The sequence below is a fragment of the Amphibalanus amphitrite genome, unplaced genomic scaffold (genome assembly GCF_019059575.1).
Source record: "Amphibalanus amphitrite isolate SeventyFive unplaced genomic scaffold, NRLGWU_Aamphi_draft 000380F_arrow, whole genome shotgun sequence".
Classification (NCBI taxonomy): Eukaryota; Metazoa; Arthropoda; class Thecostraca; order Balanomorpha; family Balanidae; genus Amphibalanus; species Amphibalanus amphitrite.
This window is the reverse complement of record NW_024881874.1, coordinates 55,767-76,586: the sequence shown is the minus strand read 5'-3', so window position 1 is coordinate 76,586 and position 20,820 is coordinate 55,767. Positions and strand designations below refer to the sequence as shown.

The window sequence follows — 20,820 nt, the reverse complement described above, 5'->3', positions numbered from 1 at the left end:
CATGATTTTCTAAAGTTTTTATCCCTTCTTTCTGCATTATAGCAGTAGCTGGGCATTGAGCACCCTTTCACGTTATAGGTAAGTCCATCTTCCAGTCTCTCCCTCTCCCTCTCTCTCTCTCTCTCTCTCTCTCCCTCTCTCTCTCTCTCTCTCTCTCTCTCTCTCTCTCTTTCTCTCCCTCTTACTCTCTCTCTCTCTCTCCTTCTCTTTCTCGCTCCATCCTTCTCTCTTTCACTCTCTATCACTCTCTCTCTCTCTCTCTCTCTCTCTCTCTCTCTCTCTCTCTCACTATCTCTCTTTTCCTCTTTTTCACGCTGTCTCTCTGCTCTGTCTCTGTCTCTGTCTCTGTCTCTGTCTGTCTCTGTCTCTGTCTCTGTCTCTGTCTCTGTCTCTGTCTCTGTCTCTGTCTCTGTCTCTGTCTCTGTCTCTGTCTCTGTCTCTGTCTCTGTCTGTCTCTCTCTCTCTCTCTCTCTCTCTCTCTCTCTCTCTCTCTCTCTCTCTCTCTCTCTCTCTCTCTCTCTCTCTCTCTCTCTCCCATGTTCCGGATTGCACAATCGGAGGCATTTTCCCCCGTTACGCTCCCAGGTGACCTTCCTTTTTAATACGAGCGCCGAACCACGATGGCGCATTGTCTGATGCTGTGATGGCTGCTTCCATCAAACAATTGCCTAGTTTCGTTCCCGGTGGAAAGAAAATGTATTTTTCTGACTTCCCACCCTGCTACTTAAACGTTCACCCCGGTGATATTCTTCGATTGGATGCTTGAGCTGCTCTTTATTCGTAGTTTCGTAAGGTGACTGGTCGACCCGCAGCAAAGAAGTGTGATCAAGAATAAATATGTGTTGGCTCTATACTCGGGAGGACTTGGGTCTTTCTATGGTCCTGTATAATGGTATCAAGGCACAAAGTGGTTCAACATAGCAAAATAAACAAAAAATGAGCTAGGCAGGTATCTGGTATACCTACATAGGTAAGATATTTCAGCTCATAGGGACATGTCGGGGAGGGAACCAGGCTCCGGTCGGCAGTTGTCGACGTGAGGACTGCAACATGATTGCAAACCATCCCAACGTTAAAGTTTTTCCATCAGAAAGTTCCGTCCCGGCGGACCTGCTCCTGTGATGAATTCTGCATTATCGGCTGATCTCATCACGCGAGAGTATCTCGGGTGTGGCGGCACGCTGCGTCACCTCTAGTTCGGCGAGTATCCGCTGCCCGGGGCGGCGCTGTGTCCGCCGAGCGGCGCGGCCGGCGGCGGCGGCCGCGGCGAGTTACTATTGACCGGGCTGTGGGCAGGTGCGGAGCGCGCAGTGTGCCACCAGAGCCGGCCGTCAGGTGCCGGGAGCAGCCACCGCCGCTGGGTCGTCTCCAGGCAGCAGCGCGCACTCGTCCCGCCATGGCGCTTCGACGCGGTAGGTCGTGGCTCCCACTCCTCTGCTGTACTCTACCCGGCATGGATGTAATGCATACAGTGTTTGAACTTTCTTGATCCATATCGTCTTACCCTAACATGATATTATGCTTTGAAGCATGCTTTTATGATCTTTTTCCAATTTCCTGACATTTTTCGGCTGGGCTATAAGATTTGTTTCTTACTGAACGTGCGAGAGCTTGTTACAAGATTTGTAATTTTTCATTTCGAATGGCAAACACTGAGACAAGTGTGTGTCAAGTGTGCACCTAACCTACACATTTGTTTTCGTCAGCTTGGTTGGGGTGCCATCGGTAGCAAAGTTGACATACGATGGAGATCTGAAGGCTTATCTTGTAGTTGTTAATTAGAGTAGTCTTCTTCGGCATAGGTATCGCGAATTTGTAGGATTGCGCCACTTGGCACTTACTACTAATTTGCTGGGTGGAGATAGAAGGTAGATATCCTAAAAGCTAGGGCTTCTGAGCTTTCTTCATCAACTTGCCCGTTTTATCTTTAGCCATTTTCGGATCAGGTCATGTCAATGGGTCACTGACAGTTACCCTCTTCCCACCTTCTCCGAAATTCGTGATTCCGCGAGTACCTACGAAAAGGTCGACGAGCAAAGTGACTGGGAAATGTGCCTTTCAGAGGGAAGAAAACCCGTTGATTTTTATTTTTCGCTTATATAGTATGACATGGTTAACCTCAACCTTTATGCCACTTCTTCGCCTAATATGAGTGAATCTGCACCAAATCTGCATCAAATGTGTACCAAATATGTATTAGATATCCGTCGTGATAACGGCTAATGTTGAGCATATTTGAAGTGCATGGGTACTTCAAACCAATTTCAATAAAGCTTACACTCAAAACTTTTTTACCACCTCCTGGAGGATTCATTTTCACCAAACCCGCAAGATAAGAGTATATTGAAAGGGTACCTCGCTGCTACCATTATGTGCATGGTAACGGTACGTGGTTCAATTGAAGTTATTCGCCAGCAAAGAGTGTTATTACCATGTAAATATCAATATTACTCTCGCAATCCTAGACATGACGAAAACTCTTTCCTCCTGGGTATCGTGCCTCGTGTGCAGGTGGTCGTTTCATGCGTGGATCTTGTTTACCCTCGTGAAGACAATATTTGAAAGAGTATCAATCAGCCAATCAAAAACGAGATCGGCCGTTTGAAGGTTGAAGGCCGCGCGGCGCGCGCGCATCTGTCAGTTTTCCGTCGTTGGTCTCCGAGGGAGGGTGTGAGCGGTGTCGGTGCGGCGCCACGTGGCCGTTGGTGATTGTGCTTGTGTGCTGTTCATCGCCTATAGAGCCTCTGCGGACATTTTATTGTAAGTACCGATGTGATAGAGCATTGCGTGCTGTTGAGTGGTGCTTGTTTGATCTGGCTAACAGAACCCCGTGCACGGCCACGTGGCAGAGTGTTGTAAGTAGGTACATACATTTTGTTGTGATGCATTTTGTTGGCGACTTAGAAAAAGCCATGCACTGTAGTGATGCAGTTTAATTATCCCACGTAGACGGGCGACAATCCAGGAACGCTGCCGTTCACTTCAAATGTTGTGCGCTGTGCCTTATCCAATTCGAGGGAGCTTTATTATTATTTATATGCAAGTATTCATTTAAAGTGTTCATATTTAAGTTGCATTCAAGTTGTATCGTAATGTTTATTTACCGCGTGTGCATCGCTGAACGCTTTGTTCACTGAAAACTTTTTTTTCCATTTCCTGAAGGGTAAACCCGCCATAGCATGGTATGCTTGACACACAGACGTTTTTTACCACCCTCCAGATGGTTAATTTTACTCTTTCATGAAGAGTAAACTGTCAGTGAGGGGTAACGTGACACACAGACGTTTTTTACCATCTTCTGCATGGTAAACTCTTTTGATTTACTTTCGTCTAGAGGGTAACATTTTCGAAGTTACACGCCGTGGAAGGGACACTCTTTAACTGACCCTCCTCTAAAGAGTAGCATGCCATCTACTCTGTGATTTACCCTCTTGCAGAGAGTATACCCTTTTGGATTACCCTCAGTCAAATGGTAATGCTTACTCTTCCCCAAATAATTTACCCCCCAGAGGATGGTAGCTTGACACACAGACGTTTTTTAGCACCTTCCAGATGGTAAATTTTACTCTCTCATGGAGAGTTAACTCGTCAGGGAGGGGTAACGTGACACACAGACGTTTTTTTACCATCTTCTGTATGGTAAACTCTTTTGATTTACTCTCGTCTAGAAGTTAACATTTTCGAAGTAACACGCTGTGGAAGGGTAACTATTTAACGTGACCCTGCTCTAAAGAGTAGCATGCCATCTACTCTGTGATTTACCCTCTTACATAGAGTATATCCTTCTGGCTTACCCTTAGTCACATGGTGATTTTACTCTTTCCTTTAGTGTAAACCCCCCCAGAGGATGGTAACGGGCCCACAGACGCTTTCTTCAGAAGCTTCGCGAAGCTTCTGATAACCGGAGTTAAAACATGCTTCAAGAGCAACACTATATATTTGGCATTCCGTACAAACAATACGAGGGGTTCACCAGCCATGAACATTGTGACTCTCCACTTATTCATACGGAGTTATAACTCCGTATATGCCCATCGAATGAGACTCTCCACTTATTCATACGGAGTTATAACTCCGTATGATTAAATGGAGAGTCTCACAATGTTCATGGCTGGTATTGTTTGTACGGCATGCCAAATATATTGTTGCTCTGGAATCATGTTTTTAGTTGATGAACTCCGGTTAACAGAAGCTTCGCGAAGCTTCTGAAGAAAGCGTCTGTGGGTCCGTTACCATCCTCTGGGGGATTTACACTAAAGGAAAGAGTTAACATTACCATGTGACTAAGGGTAAGCCAGAAGGATATACTCTATGTAAGAGGGTAAAGCACAGAGTAGATGGCATGCTACTCTTTAGAGGAGGGTCACGTTAAAGAGTTACCTTTCCACAGCGTGTAACTTTGAAAAATGTTACCCTCTAGACGAGAGTAAATCAAAAGAGTTTACCATACAGAAGATGGTAAAAAAACGTCTGTGTGTCACGTTACCCCTCCCTGACGAGTTAACTCTCCATGAGAGAGTAAAATTTACCATCTGGAAGGTGGTAAAAAACGTCTGTGTGTCAAGCTACCATCCTCTGGAGGGTAAACTCTTTGGGGAAGAGTAAGCATTACCATTTGACTGAGGGTAAGCCAGAAGGGTATACTCTCTGTAAGAGGGTAAATCACAGAGTAGATGGCATGCTACTCTTTAGAGGAGGGTCACATTAAAGAGATACCCTTCCAAAGAGCGTAACTTCCGAAAATGTTACCCTCTAGACAAGAGTAAATCAAAAGAGTTTACCATACAGAAGATGGTAAAAAACGTCTGGGTGTCACGTTACCCCTCCCTGACGAGTTTACTCTCCATGAAAGAGTAAAATTTACCATCTGGAAGGTGGTAAAAAACGTCTGTGTGTCAAGCTACCATGCTATGGCGGGTTTACCCCCCAGGAAATGGTAAAAAAGTTTTCAGTGTAGGTACGTGTTTAAAATGCAGTTGCTTAAAGTCTTTGATGCTTATTACGGTGCGAGCGAAGCGAGCGGAGCCTTTCCCACATAACGGAAAAATCTCAGTATGAGCGGCCCTGCCCGGCCCGGCCTGTAACGCTTTTGAGAGTCTCATAACTCAGCAATCGCTGGGCTGATTTAATTGCGGTATTTTTTTATATGAGGTAAGCTTGATTCCTTCCACTAAGCATTATACTTTTTCGATGCATGTGGCCCCTTATGCACATGCCACGTGCAAAACGAAGGGGTGTCAGTTTTGTAACAATTGCAATATCTCGGTAGTTACTGGGTCGATTGCGCTGTAACTTTGCATGTAGGTAGGCACCCACTAAGCAATTCAGTTCCATGTCACACAGTTGGAATGTTGCTGCACGTGGGCATGTGCAGGGTTCGATTCCAGATCTTGAGAACGGCAGGACCGATTGCGCCCAAATTTGGTAACCATTTAGGGACCGATTAGAAAGGCGCCGTGCAAAAGTAATCTGGGATCCAACTTGCAGGTGTGCACGTGCAGGGTGCCGCTTCCAGATCTCGAGAACGGCTGGGCCGCGCCGGTTGCGCTCTAATTTGACACATTGCCAGAGACTAGTTAGTAGGGTGCCGTGCACAAGTCAGTTGGAGGTAACCCCTCACAATTTCGCACGTGCAAGGCTCGCCCTCTCGCTCGCTCTGTTTGTCTCCCTATAAGGCGTTTTACTGGTTTTAGTCCGATCTTTGCCAATCTAATCTAAATCGTTTATAGCGCTCTTATGGAAAGCCCACGTGAAACCTCCATACCTTTAACATCGGCCAGCTGAAAATTTCATCTTAATCTTGCTTTTTCTTTCGGCTCTGTATTCATTGCAATAGCTCGACTCGTGCCTTACTTATTTGCGCACTTAAAGCGATCAGACAGGCTTAAAAATCGGACTCCCCCGACGCGATCCGATCCGATCCCACTCAAAACTTTTTTACTACCTCCTGGAGGGTTCATTTTCATCAAACCCGCAAGATAAGAGCATATTGAAAGGGTAACTCGCTGCTACCATTATGTGCATAGTAACGGTACGTGGTTAATATGAACTTATTCGCCAGCGTAGAGTATTATTACCATGTAAATATCAATATTACTCTCGCGATCCAGAACATCATGGAAACTCTTTCCTTCTGGGTATCGTGACTCGTGTACAGATAGTTGTTTCATGCGTGGATCTTGTTTACCCTCGTGAAGATGATATTTGAAATGGAACCAATTAGCCAATCAGAAACGAGATCAGCCGTTTGCGGTTTGAAGGCCGCGCGCATCTGTCAGTTTTCGGCCGTTGGTCTCCGAGAGAGGATGTGTGCAGTGTCGGTGCCGCGCGGCGTGGCCGTTGGTGATTGTGCTTGTGTGCTGTTCATCACCTATAGAGCCTCTGTGGACATTTTGTTGTAAGTACCGATGTGCTAGAGCATTGCGTGCCGTTGAGTGGTGCTAATTTGACCTGGGTAACAGGACCCCGTGCACGGCCACGTGGCCTAGTGTTGTGAGTACGTACATTAATTTTGTTGTGATGCTACAAGTTTATGCATTTTGTTGGTGACTTTGAAAAAGACTTGTACTGTAGTGATCCAGTCTCATTATCTCACGCAGACGGGCGACCACCCAGGAACGCCGTCGCTCACTTCAAAAATTGTGCGCTGTGCCTTATCCAATATGAGGGCGCTGAATGTTTGTAGGTATCCATATTCAAATTGCATTCAAGTTGTATCGTGGTGTTTATTTATCGCTTGTGCATTGCTGAACGCTTTGTATAAATTCGTATGAATAAGTAAAGAGTCTCACAATGTTCATGGCTGGTGTGCCCCTCGTCAATGTTTGTAAGGAAGCCAAATATACATTGTTGCTCTTGAAGCATGTTTTTTTTTAGTTGGTGAGCTCCGGTTAAACAGAAGCTTCGTGAAGCTTCTGAAGGAAGAGTCTGTGAGTCTGTTACCATCCTCTGGGGGGTTTACACTAAAGGAAAGAGTAAACATTACCATGTGACAAAGGGTAGGCCAGAAGAATATACTCTATGTAGGAGGGTAAAGCACAGAGAAGATGATGCGTTACTCCAAAGAAAAGGGTTCCGCTAAAGATTTACCCTTTCAAAGAGTGTAACCCAAAAAATGTTACACTCTAGACAAGAGTAAATCAAAAGAGTTTACCATTTAGAAGATGGTAAAAAACGTCTGTGTGTCATGTTACCCCTCCCTGGCGAGTTTACTCTTCATGAAAGAGTAAAATTTACCATCTGGAAGGTGGTAAAAAACGTCTGTGTGTCAAGCTACCATGCTATGGCGGGCTTACCCTTCAGGAAATGGTAAAAAAGTTTTCAGTGGGCCCCGACGTCACAGAAGCTTCCATTAAAATGATAAAGCTGGTATGAAAAAAACGTTTTAAAGAATACTCATTAGTTATTTATCACAAGTAAGAGGTAAGAAAGCACATATTGCATGAGCATTAGGTATTTACCATGAAAAGATCACCTACATTTTCGCGACATTTATCGCACAACAGCTTACATAAGCTGATCTTGTCATTGACACACCCTAGTCCACTCTGTCGCTCTCTTTTATCGTTTTCCGGAACGAATTAGCGATGAGGAGACTATGAAAGAGATTACTACTCATGTCTGGGCATTGGCTTATGACAGTGGGACTGGCAGTATAAAATCACAGATGAAAATATCACAATCATTGGGACTTGGGAGGATACCCCGCGAGTTGCTGGGGGGGGGCGTTAAACGCCCCCACTTTTTTCGCCGGGCCATAGCATAAAAACGGCGCGCCGCAGGCGCGCCAAATTTTGGGTACCTGTAGGAAATTGATTGAAGTTTATTGCGACGCAGTTTCAAAAAAATCGGTCGGAAAATTTTTGAGATATCGAGGTTTTAGTGACGTCATGATTTCTGAGTTTTCGACCAAAAACGGCATATGTTCAAAAAATCATATAAAATCACAGAATAGACATACAGACATGCTGTAAACGCCATTAGACTGCCAATACCATGATCAATCAAATGGCTATCTTCGATTATTGATTATCGTTCCGCATTTTCCATAATCTTGAACTGAATCTTGGCAATTTTTCGTGACTACTTCACGACCATGATACATGAATGTCTTAAATTGAACTTTTTGAGCCAAACACGTACACATATGATAAGATAAATGTCACCATCGTGTTCTACGCCCCAAATTACCTATACAACATGTGTCATAGGCTGCGAATATCAGTTCTGATTTTCGGGGATATGTGCCTACCCGGTTGACCTGACCTTGACCCTGACCTATGCTTGACTGACCCCTACATGGAGCTGACACTCTTGTAGGCCTTATAAGATGGATTGTGCACCGTTTTGACAGAGTTTATGGCGAGAGGCGCCCATTGCGAAGTCCTGAAGTCCATGCTACTGAAAGCCCGATTTCAGGTGTTTGACCTGACCTTGACCCGACCTGTGACCTCAAAATTCAACTTTAAAGTACTCATCTGAAGCGTCTCGTCGCGCTCTTTCGTTTGCCGCCTCGTGCGTTTCGCTGCGCCTATTGGTTCTCGAGTTATCGGCTGGGGGCGTTTAACGCCCCCACCCCCCAGCAAACGGTGGGTGGCGAAATACCCCAGCAACTGCCGGGATACAGGCGTCGGAAAATTTATTGATTAAAGATGATCAATTAAACCTTGGTTAAGCATTCGAACTTTGGAAGCTTATAACTTTTCGGTCGGAACATTTGTAAAAAAAACATGGTCGTCTAGGTTATAAGTTGCTTGCAATATCTACCAAGAGATGCCTCCTGAAACATATTAGGTAGTAACAAGCACAAGCTTCGTACAACAGTGTAGCTTAGCTTCCGACTGGCAGGTGTGTTTGGACGGACACTGGGCCGTTACAGCTATCAGACGGGCGACGAATGTCTATCGTAGCTCACTCAGTTACTGCTAACTATGTTTACAGTGCCGTATTTTGACATCCTGGTGTCACCTGTAGCGGAGACGCTTTGAAATGTTATCGGCTACTGCCGTCGGTTGACGTTCTCATTTAGTGCCGTCCATCAATAAACGGGCTGTTTATTTAGCCGTCAGTTATTGGAGAAGTAAACAAATAGAAATGAAGCACCGTTGAAAACAGGCAATATGTTGCTCAAATAAATGCTTTATTTATTGCTAGAATGCCCGAATTGCTACCAAGTGTTATGGTACCCAATATATTGGTATTGTTTTTGGCATTGTAATGCAAAAGTCTAAAATGCAAAACGTCCCGACAAAAACAAAAACAAAAGGAGCATTATTTCCATTTCACCACCCACTTTGTGGCTGATATTGCAAATAAACATAATTGATTAATGGAATAATGGTTTAACCCTCGCCGGCACAGGGGGTTGATGCAACCCCCCTTAAGGTTTTTCGCGAATGACTCGCGTAAAAAGCGGCCGATCGCGACGAAACTTTCAGTACCCTCGCATTAATCAATTTTACACCTACCCTGAAAATTTCATGACCCTGACCCAAATGACCTTTGACCTGTGAACTCTTTTCCGAGACCATGTTTGGCCGGAATCGCGATTCGGCGTATGTCTGCTCGTTTTAGCCGCGCGTTTGCAAGCTTTTCGTAGTTTCAAACGTTCAAACATGTGATTTGATGTTGCTCCTATGTATAAGGGTGGGTGTCAAGGTCACCTGAAGGTCAGGTCAGGTCATTGACCTTTGGTGACCTCGGTTCACTTTTTCGAGTTTTACATGTTTCTAGGCTAGTTTTTGGAGCTGAATTCGAATTTAGCAACCATTTGAACATTTACGAAGTAGTTTTGGTGCCTTCGTAACATGTAACGAATCCGTCGGAGGCAGATGACAGGTACTACGAATACCCGTCACGACCCCTACCGGTTGACCTGACCTGACCTGACCCGACCTGGTCTAAACGCTTAACGACATCATCTGTGATCAAAACTAACACGATATTCGTGATCAGCACCCCGGAAAACCTCTTAGCAGCCACACTTTACGACTTTCTAACAGGTCCCGATATTCCCGATTTTTGGGTCATTGACCTGACCTGGAAGGTCAACCGATGACCTAGGACCTTAAAATTGGGTATTATTGGCTTCCTCTCGTGACGGGCAACACGCTCGTTTTTTTCCGCGAAGCTCTAGCTCCATCAGGGGCAGAGGTGGGGTTTTATGAAATCGATTGTGGGTGCTCAACTTGCCGGTGCTCAACCTAGGGTACCCCCAAATCTTGTTTTCTCATCGGATTTAGGCCACTTATTTTTCGTCACAGCCTAATTAGATGATTTTTTTTACCAAAAATGAAAATAAAAATAGTAGGCCACCTGGCATTGGCACCAAAACTACTTCTCATATCGTAAAATAAGCTCTAGACTATATTCGATATTATCTCCAAAAACGAGACCAAAGTCATCAATAAGTTCGATATTTGACCTCCATCTCTTGGCCGTGGGTGCTCAAGAGCTTTTGTGGGTGCTCAGTTTGACCTTGTGGGTGCTTGGGCACCCACAAAGAGATATAAAACTCCACCCCTGATCAGGGGTCAAACGCGAGGGGGGGTCGTACCAACCCTCCCCCCCCCTTGTGCCGTCGAAGGACTCAAAATGGCCTGTGCCGGCGAGGGTTAATGAGGCGTATCTAAATTCCACAGAAGTGTTTTTATTTATACCAATTTATGTCAAGGAAACATAACAACTGCATTTATGTCATTTCAATTAACCGTGCTCCATCTTATCGGTGAACGGGCAGCAACACTAATTGCGGCATGGGCCTACCGACAACATCTCACTAGGCAGCTGGGCAACCCCAGCTCAGCGTGACAGCCCGGGGACGCGATTCTCGTTGTCATCCTGGGAGTCACCGCGCTGGCAGACCACACAAAGAGACCACTCAGGGCCAGCGCTGGCGCCGGGTCGGACCGCCCGGGACCGTGTCGGGGACCATCCGGGACCGTCCGGGACCATCCGGGACCATCCGACGCTGTCGTGCGGTCGTCGGTGATAGGTGAAATTGCACCTCGGAGAGGACCCAGTCCGGCTGGTCGCCAGGATCCACCGCGCCTGGCTAGAAGTCGCCCTCCAGTGGCCGAGCTGATTGGTAAAGTTTGGACCGGTTCCGTGTTTCGTGTAAGTCGGGCCTGTCTGAGACCGATGCTGGAATCGGGAGGACGCGTCGGTCCGATACTCTCCCGCTGGACGTCGCTCGTCCGTCACCGATGGTCTGGCCGGGTGCCAGTGCATCTGTCCTGAGGTGACAGAGCCCCTGGAGCCGGCGGCGGCGGCGGCGGTGTCATCTGACTGGCCTCCCGCAGTGATGGAACGACAGCCGAGCCGGCGCCGCCAGCCGCCGCCGCAGGACGCGGGTGGGCCGCCGCCGCGGGACGCGGGTGGGCCGGCGCAGTGACGACCCACTGGAGTGCATAGCTGCAGGAGCGGATGGTAGGGGAGGGAGGGGCGCGACTGGGCGCTTGTATAGCTCAAGCAATAGGTAGGGGAAGTTGGGGGAACGCCGAATACTTTTTTTCTGACGCCCGTAGCACGCAAGGTAGACAACATCAGTTATTCTTGTTGGCGTCATTCGAGAGGCCAGTCTTTTGCCTTTCAAACATACCAGGCGCATTTGATGAATTCGCATACCGTTAAGCGCACAAACTAAAAATATCAAAGAAGTGACTTTTTCGGCGTTGCCCCGGACTGCGGGGAAAGCCGAAAATGGGAAAAATGATCTACGGGGAATGCCGACATTGATGTTTTGCCACTTTATCTCAAACTTTATCCAGAATTTATCAAAGCTGACACGCGTTTTAACCCGCGAGTTGCTGGGGGGGGGGGGGGGCGTTAAACGCCCCCACTTTTTTCGCCGGGCCATAGCATAAAAACGGCGCGCGCCAAATTTTGGGTACCTGTAGGGAATTAACTGAAGTTTATTGTGACAAAGTTTCCAAAAAATCGGTCGGAAAATTTTTGAGATATCGAGGTTTTAGTGACGTCATGATTTCTGAGTTTTCGACCAAAAACGGCATATGTTCAAAAAATCATATCAAATCACAAAATAGACATACAGACATGCCGTAAACGCCATTAGACTGCCAATACCATGATCAATTAAATGGCTATCTTCGATTATTGATTATCGTTCCGCATTTTCCATAATCTTGAACTGAATCTTGGCAATTTTTCGTGACTAGGGGAGAGTGGGGTGGGTTGTATCAGTTTTTACTCCGAGACCCATAACCTCGTACCTATCCGTGATAAACTCATTATTTCCATACTATCCCCTTCCTTGATTCTTCTGCTTTTTTGTGCAAAGTAACTTTTCCGCCACCTCTACCAGTTTTTCTTCTACGGTCTCCCGAAAAGAACAATGTTTTTGATACAACTTGCCCCATGGCTTGGGTGAGTTGTATCACATGGTGGGGTAATTTGAATCACTAGGCATTTCACGTTTCAGGGAGTGTGCTTGCTACTGGTTTTGAACATAACAACATTAAATGGGGTTAATTTAATACAATGTATATGCTCAAAGGCTTCACTTTTATAAACCAAGCTTAGGTCAATGCAATCCGAACGAAACATCGAAACGAACGAAACATCAACAGACTAAACGCAAAAGTGGCCCGTTAAGAGCAAAGAAGCCAACACATTGTGCCGAAATGGAACGAGTATTGACTAGCTACCTACAAACGCGAGCCAGGGCTTAGCTTTCGCGATCAAAAGCAACATACCTATACATACATACATGTTACAACATACCCCACCCGGCTCTGATACAACATGTACATAGCCGCCATCTTGGAAAAAACATCCTCGTGCTCAAAAAACAGCGGACAGCTGGAGAAATCCGTTTTTACTCACGCAGCCTTAGAACCTACCCTCACCACCGCTACGGAGATCTTTCAAATTCGTGCACATCTAAATGCCCAGAACACACATTTTCTTGCAACTTATTTTTTTAGAATGACATTAAAAAAACATAAAATCGGCTCTCACCTCGAGACGCATCCACTCAGCCACAAGACAGAACAGGGAAAGATGGCGCCCGGAAAACCTCGTCGGCTGGTCGTGTCGCGAGCGCCATCCATTGGATAAGTTTGGCACAATTCGCCCTGATACAACTTGGACATGATACAACTCTCCCCGCTCTCCCCTACTTCACGACCATGATACATGCATTTCTTAAATTGAACTTTTTGAGCCAAACACGTACACATATGATAAAATGAATGTCACCATCGTGTTCTACGTCCCAAATTACCTATAAATCATGTGTCACCGGCTGCGAATATAAGTTTTGATTTTCGGGGATATGTGCCTACCCGGTTGACCTGACCTTGACCCTGACCTATGCTTGACTGACCCCTACATGGAGCTGACACTCTTGTAGGCCTTATATGATGGATTGTGCACCGTTTGGACAGAGTTTATGACGAGAGGCGCCAATTGCGAAGTCCTGAAGTCCATGCTACTGAAAGCCCGATTTCAGGTGTTTGACCTGACCTTGACCCGACCTGTGACCTCAAAATTCAACTTTAAAGTATTCATCTGAAGCGTCTCGTCGCGCTCTTTCGTTTGCCGCCTCGTGCGTTTCGCTGCGCCTATTGGTTCTCGAGTTATCGGCTGGGGGCGTTTAACGCCCCCCCCCCCCCCAGCAAACGGTGGGTGGCGAAATACCCCAGCAACTGCCGGGTTAAGAGCTTGAGGACGCTTGGTGCACACTGGAAGTTATAATTGTGTGATATAATAAGAAAATGCCAGGTAAATAATTCCTTATAGGTAACAGGCCGTTGTGTCGGTTGAAAGTGTAATTTGTGTGACTAAAAATTCGCGTTGCTATTCTACAGCAGTAAAGTCCACGTAGCGTGCTTTAACGTGCGTAATTGCACGTTTTCGGCATTACCCCAGCCAGCCATACTTTCATTTGCAGGCCCATAACTTTTCAACGTGCCGTATAAATTTCAAATAGGCAGCACACTTATGCAAAGACATGCTGAAGATTACTTGACCGAATTGGCCAGACAAACGGTAGCATTATGAGTAAGAAATGCAGCTTCAAAGGCGCATGTAGTACAAGGAACGCGTACCTTGAAAACGCTCTTGGCGCCCTCACAGCCGAAGTATTCCGAATGACGACTCGTAACAAACATGCGATAATTGTAGTCACTTAATTCAGAGCATCACTGACAGGTGGCATCCATGTCTTACGGTTTTCGAAATATCTCGAATTTCGGCTTTGCCCCAACTCCGGCATTGCCCCAACTTCCCCTACAGTCTTGACAGTTGTTACGTGACCAATTAATTTGGGCTTTGAAACTGAAGTCAATATTATTTTTGATTTCACGCGTCTTCTTTTCCACATCTATTAATTCAGACACCCACCAGTATTTAAGGACCAAATTCAAGTTAGGGTCAAACGGTGGAGATTTAGAGACAAGGCCTGCGGCCAGGGCCTGTCGCCTGCAGCCAAGTGGCGACACCCGAGCCTTGGTTTCTGGTCACAGGATGACCATAATGTAGGCGACATCATACGGTCGGCACCAGGCTCTGTAATTCCCTGGGAACACGTGTCGCTGTTGTAAAATTGAAGACCCCGCCGGCATGTATTTTAGGAGAGGGTTCAGATGAGCCGTGTGAGAGAGCCCCAATAGAATGTGTCCAGCCGGCTTCAGGGTTGCTACCGTTGTTATTGTGCTTGGCAGGGTCCGCGGCGATGATGTAAAAGCTAAGTCTGGCTTTCCTTGTCATGACTAAGTGAACGGAAGAGTCATCGCGCATTACAGTGAAATTGAATTTGAATCTTCTAGTTTCTGAGAAATTAGGAGTCTATGGTTTCTGAAAAAATATTCCATCGATCATGCTTTCGACTTAATCTTGTCCGTATAAAATACAAGCAAAGTTGCGTCACCTGTAGGTACTTTTAAAAGACACACAGCTATAATTAAAGTGCTATGATTTTCAAAAACACGTCTTTTACAATACCCACTCTATCAGTCTTATCATAATAATTTATGAGCACCGGGGCAGCATGACTGGTTCCCCGCCAGCTGCACATTGCACAGGTCTGTGTCTGTCGGATTCCACGGCATCCCCCGCGTCCTCACACACTTGTTCTTGTTCTTGTTGGATTAGGGCGCGTAGCTGTCAGGGCTCAAACGTCCATCATTCCCTACACATGATCAGCCGTGCGTCCTGTGCGCGTGGCCCTGCCGCCGCCCGGGGCAGTGACTGAGCGCATCTCCCCCCCCTACCCCCACTCGCCCTTGACGCCAGCCAATCGGGCACTTCCTCATCAGTGTGTGGTGGCGCCGGATGGCGCTGCTTGGGCCGTGTGCCGGCCGCCGCTGACGACCGCTGATGGATGAGCCCGGTGGCGACACACTGATGACGTGCGTCAGAGCTCTCCGCGCTGCCCGGCAGTGTGTGTGTGTTTGTACACTAGAGATGTCAATCGGATACAAACTTCTTGGTATATACCGATACCAAACTGATATCAACTTGGCATTTGGTACTTAAATCCTATTTTTGGTATTTTGTTGGTATTTGAACCCTCACTAATGTGTAAGAGGCTGAGGTAAAAAGATGGCATTTGCCTGACATCTTCCAAAATTGGTTCGGTTTCGGTATTTTCTCACGGTTTTGGTTGGTATTTGTTTTGGTATCGGTATTCCGATTTTCTATAATTGACATCACTAGTGTACCACCTCTCCAGTCTGACCCTCCGCCGCGCCAGCAGACGGAGGAGGGGGGAGGGGAGGGGAGGGGTACACGCAGATGCACGGGTGGCCGAACATCAAAGCATCCGCGCGCCAGCCGAATGGATGCAGGGAATACATACAAAGAGCAGCGCTGTTAGGGCAGTGTAACGGACCACACGCAGCGACCAGGGCAGCGACGAGAAGTAAAAGATCGCCAGCGATGATTGTTTACAAATCTTGCTGCTGGACAAACATTGATTTTTAATCCGCGTCCTACTTGGTGGATGCGAAACGTTCCTATTTCTTCCTCGAACAATTCATCGAAATAATTTCACAGTCCTGATGTACCAATGCATGTATTTTTGAAGTTAACCTTTACCAAAAGCGTTGGTAGGTAGGTACTTGTTTGATAAGATGGATGTCATCATCGAGTTATACGCCTCAAGTACCCACGAAACTGGCTTCATATGCAGCGAATGCAAATTTAGATTTTTAAGGAAATATGCATGTGTTTGGCCTGACATTGACCCTGACCTATATGCTTACCTGACTCCTACATGAGCCTGACAGTCGTGTAGCACTTTGATGCCAGATTTTGCACAATCCTGGCAGAGCTTACGTAACAACCGAGAACGAGAGACACCCAGCCTGAAGTAAGTACATACATCCCAATGTTCATGCTTCTGTGAGCCCAATTTCAAGTGTTTGACCTGGCCTTGATCCGTTCCATGACCTCATACTTTAACTTTAACCCTCGCCCGACGAGGGGGGTTGATGCAACCCCCTCCTAAGGTTTTTCGCAAATAACGTAAAAACGGCGGCGCTACGCGCCACTTAATTTGGCATACCCTCTGGGGCAATCTTTTGGCACCTTCCCTGAAAATTTCAGGTCTCTGCCTTTTCAGGTCAGGTCACCAGGTCAGAAAAACCGGTACAAGGTCATGGTCAAATTTCAATTTTCTTTATGCACCTGTCCAACTCACAGTTTTTGACTGATTTCCTTGAAACTTTCAGGATGTCCTAAGTTCACCGAGTTGTATAACATATATTCCGGTTTTTTCATGTCACTGACCTGAGGTCAGTTAGAGGTCATTGCGTCGTAATGTTAAGCCAATGGGAAAATATTCAATTCGGAAAATACTGGCGATATCCGCTTCGTTCTATCACTTTAGTGCTTTGAAACAACAGTACTTAACATTATGTCACTTGGTGCTTCTTTGTGTGGTGTACTTATCCATGGGTCAGGTCAAATGAGGTCAACTGAGGTCAAATGACGTTTGTGCCAATAACTTGTCACACAATAAAGATACAGCTTTCAAAATGGAATCATTCTGTTCTTCTTGAACAGCCGAGTCGAATGATATGCAACATTAAGCATTGCGACCATTCTTAAGACTTAAGATGTACTTAAGATGTGCTTAACTTTTTAAGTACACTTAAGCAAGCAAACAAGTACATCATTCGACGCGCCTTGACGTGCTGAGTTCACTGGTGCTTTTCTCTTTGCTCTATCTTAATTAGATAAAAAGTTATAAGCGAAAAACTTTTGGCCTGTTTTAGCAAAAAATTTACAATTATACCCCCCAAAACCCCCCTAAATATTGACCTAAAGCAACCAAATTTTCACAGGGGCGAGATATCCCATAGACCCATCTACCCTGTAAATTTGGTGTTTCTAAGTGCCATAGGAGCCAATCGCCGGGGGGGGGGTCGTACCAGCCCCCCTCGCCGTCCGTGTTATGGAAAAGGCCCTTGTCGGGCGAGGGTTAAGATACCTAATCATCAGAAGTCCCTTGTCGCGATCTTTCGTCTGCCGCCTCGCCCGTCTCGATGCGCTTATTGGTTCTCGAGGTATCGTGGAGGGGGGGGGGGGGCTAACACTCCCCCTCTCCGCGAGTTGTTGGTGGCGAAATAACTGCTGTATTACTCCAGCAACTACCGGGCTAACACAATCATCAATATCCTTTAAACAAACAAAATACATAATTTCAAAGGAGAAATTTGACAGTGCCTGTCAACCTGATACATATTTTTCACTTTGTCGCCCTTTCATCCCCTGAAGCTTGATTTTATCCCATTGCATCTTGAAAGAGCTTTTTTGGTATTTATTCCGTGCCCAAGAAAAAAGTAAAAAGGTTTGCTTTTTGCTTTTAAAAAGAAAAGCTTGTTTGCCCAAGAAAAAAGTAAAAAGATCGGAAACGGATGGCTCAAGTCAACGAATCAACCTTCAGGCATGTGTAAGCGTGTGCAGCCTTCTTATTATATGCACACTACAAGAAGAACCGTATGGGACGGTTTGAAGTTAGGCCACAGGCTTTGAAGGCATTCTCCGAGTGCGTTATGTCGGCATAGTCCGAACTTTTCCTTCACGTACCGGGACGGCTGGGACCACTTCTGCGCCTGCCATCTATCGGGCAGTGTTTGGAACTACAGCGGGCGCTGGCCGGCCGGGCCGCGCGGCGCCTTTACGGGGCTATGGAGGCGAATGAAGTGGTGTAAAACCAGACGAATTTTACGCTTGTAAAGCAAAAAACGAAAAATGTACACCCACCACAGTGTTCAGGAAAGTACTTGGAACAATATGAATATAATTTAAAGCTAGCACGATGCGAACTGTTGGTTCCCTAGAGCAGTATTTACATGCGTGTAGGAGATAGGACTTTAACATTACGGGAGCTTCTAAACTGCGCTCGCAAAGTACTTGATTGTAAATATTTTCATTTAGAGGCAAAAATCTAAAAATGTACAGTCAGAGCGTTGTTCCTAATGCTTCTAGGTACCTAATGAGCATAAATTTAGCTCGAAATGGCATCACGCATTGATTCCCAGTCCAGTTTAAAACGACACTTTGTGCCGCAGAGCCTATCTCTTCCAATGGATGGCGGCTGGGTGGCGGTTGTAGTGGTGGACAAGACAATTCTTGAGTGAAATGAAATCATTTGCTTTCAAAGAAGAATTTTGAAGAATTTGTAATAATTGACAAATGATCGTTAATTACAGTGTATAGTTTCAAGTTCATGGCAAATGAAAATATTTTAAACAATGCTAGTGAACCCCAGTACCGCCGCGCGAGAAAGCAAGTACTCGACGCACGGTCTGCCCGCCACTTCTGAAAATGGTCCGCGGCCGGCCGGCCGCGACCCGACACGATGCACAGTGAACACTGATTCATTAATGCGGCTGTGTAGGTAAAACTTTTGAATATTATTAAGAACAATTTGAAAACTATCCAATGATATTTAAACTAGAAGCTTGGAAGTTAGTCCATAAGTTATAATGTTCTTGATAAGTTTCCGACCTTTGTGCTTATCTTTTCTTCTTCTCTACAGCCGCTTTAACATAGATTAATAAAGTATAATAAGAATTCGAATTTTTCGTACCCATATTATATCGATCCTGCGTCCATTTAACGCTGCACTCTTATAGGAGCGGAGTGTCTAACGGACCCCCTGCACTGTATTTCACAAATAAAAAAACTCACCAATTTTTGCTGAGCATGGTGCATAGCGACGCGAGGAAACTTTCGGTACACTTGGATTCTGGCGTCTATGCGACCATTTTAGGAGTTATTCATAAATAAGTGGAACCCTGCTTTGGGGCATAAGGCACATGCTCGTTTTTTTTTTGCAAAGCTGTACCTTACTTCAAGAAAAAAGTCATGTGAACATGATTTCACCAAGCCCTTCCCCCTTGGATAGGTTCGGCGAGGGTTAGGGCTACAAATAAAGTAAATGATAAAGCTAAGTCGACCAAACTAGAGGCAGGCCGATGAACACCATGAGGCCCTTTGTTGGTCGGAAAAAGAAATGTTTGGGTCACAATGCAGAATGAGTCAAACAAGTATGGCGTCGTATGTCTAATGACTAAATATTTATGTTGAATGGCAACAGTCAGAGCCGATCCGGTCAAACACATGTCATTTTGAGGTGGCGTGTGTGAAGGCAGGAACTCAACTCCATTGTGATTCGTTTACTACTTGTTCGGTGGTGTTCATGACAGTTTGCTTCGGGAAATGAATACTATAGACCTAACATCGTGGTCGTTTCCGGTGCTGAAAGCATAGATTATCGTATTAATACTTTCATTTCCTATGAGGCCTACACCAGACACTTGGAGAGGTGAAACACATTTTTATACAATGTTTGCTATTTTCCCCCTTCATTTCTTTATCATTTTTCTTGCATTATTTTCTTCTATTGATCCGAACATTTCAATTGGTTGAAATGTCCTGGATGGTGTTTTTAAATTAGTCGAATCGGTAAAATAACTTCCGTGCTAAGGTTACCTGTAATATATCGAATAACACTGCGCTAGGGGAGGCGTGCGCAACTTACTAGAAAAGCGACAATAGATGCTGCATTGACCGATACAGCACACCCGCCAGCGCAGTATCTGCGGTCTGCATCTCACTCCACTGCAGACTCAGTTGATGCGGCGGACCGCCCCACCTTCCGTTCGAACGCCGGCTGACTCCCGGATCGGGATGGACTGCCGGTGCCCATCCTCCGACCCGGCGACCGTTGGCAGTGACCCGGGTGACCCGGGCCGTCCTCCGCTGACGATAACCTGCCCCAGACACCCCGGTGGCAGAGGTCACGTGTCACCGGCAGGGGCGGGGCGGGGCGGGCCAGTTTGGCTGCCAGCGGGGGGCGGCGGCGCGCAACGTGGCCAGTATCTGTGCTGCCGTCAGCGTCCGGAACGACTGTGAACGATGGCTGTCCCCTCCCCCGTCCCCGTCCACCCGGGGCCATCAGTCCGCCGCGCGCGGCGCCCGCCGGCCCGGCGGACACACTCGGCCAGCGCGCCTGTCGGGAATTATATGCATCAGGGCGGGCACTCGGCGGCCCGGCCGGTCCCATTTACATGCAGTCATGTATATCGGCTGCCTCTTAGGCGGTGTGGTGGCTGGCGCCGGCCGCTGCGGCCGCTCCTGCCGGCTGGCGCGGTCTGCTCTCGGGTACCGGGTTAGTGCCATCCGCGACACAGAGCGGCTACCTCGTCAGACATCTCATTTGTCAGCTGAATACCCGGGGAGTAGGCCGGCCTGCAGAACTGCTAATGGCGTCGCGCTGGCCGTAAGTCGAACTGCATTCGCTCAACAGATACACAGCTGGGCTGAATTCTCTCCGGATTCTTGACA

The 20,820-nt window shown here is 46.6% G+C and overlaps 1 protein-coding gene across 2 annotated transcripts in view; it reads left to right on the top strand.

Moving 5' to 3' along the window:
- The first annotated feature begins 1,245 nt into the window (after nucleotides 1-1,245).
- The window catches only part of LOC122390043 (acetylcholinesterase-like), a 48,609-nt gene continuing 29,034 nt past the window's right edge, over nucleotides 1,246-20,820 (top strand). The window contains exon 1 of one of the 2 annotated variants that reach the window (XM_043382632.1): nucleotides 1,246-1,412. In XM_043382632.1, coding sequence (XP_043238567.1) covers nucleotides 1,397-1,412 — 16 coding nt within the window. In that variant the 5' untranslated portion in view covers nucleotides 1,246-1,396. The remainder of the gene's footprint in view (nucleotides 1,413-20,820) is intronic. The other variant, XM_043382631.1, reaches the window with a different exon arrangement.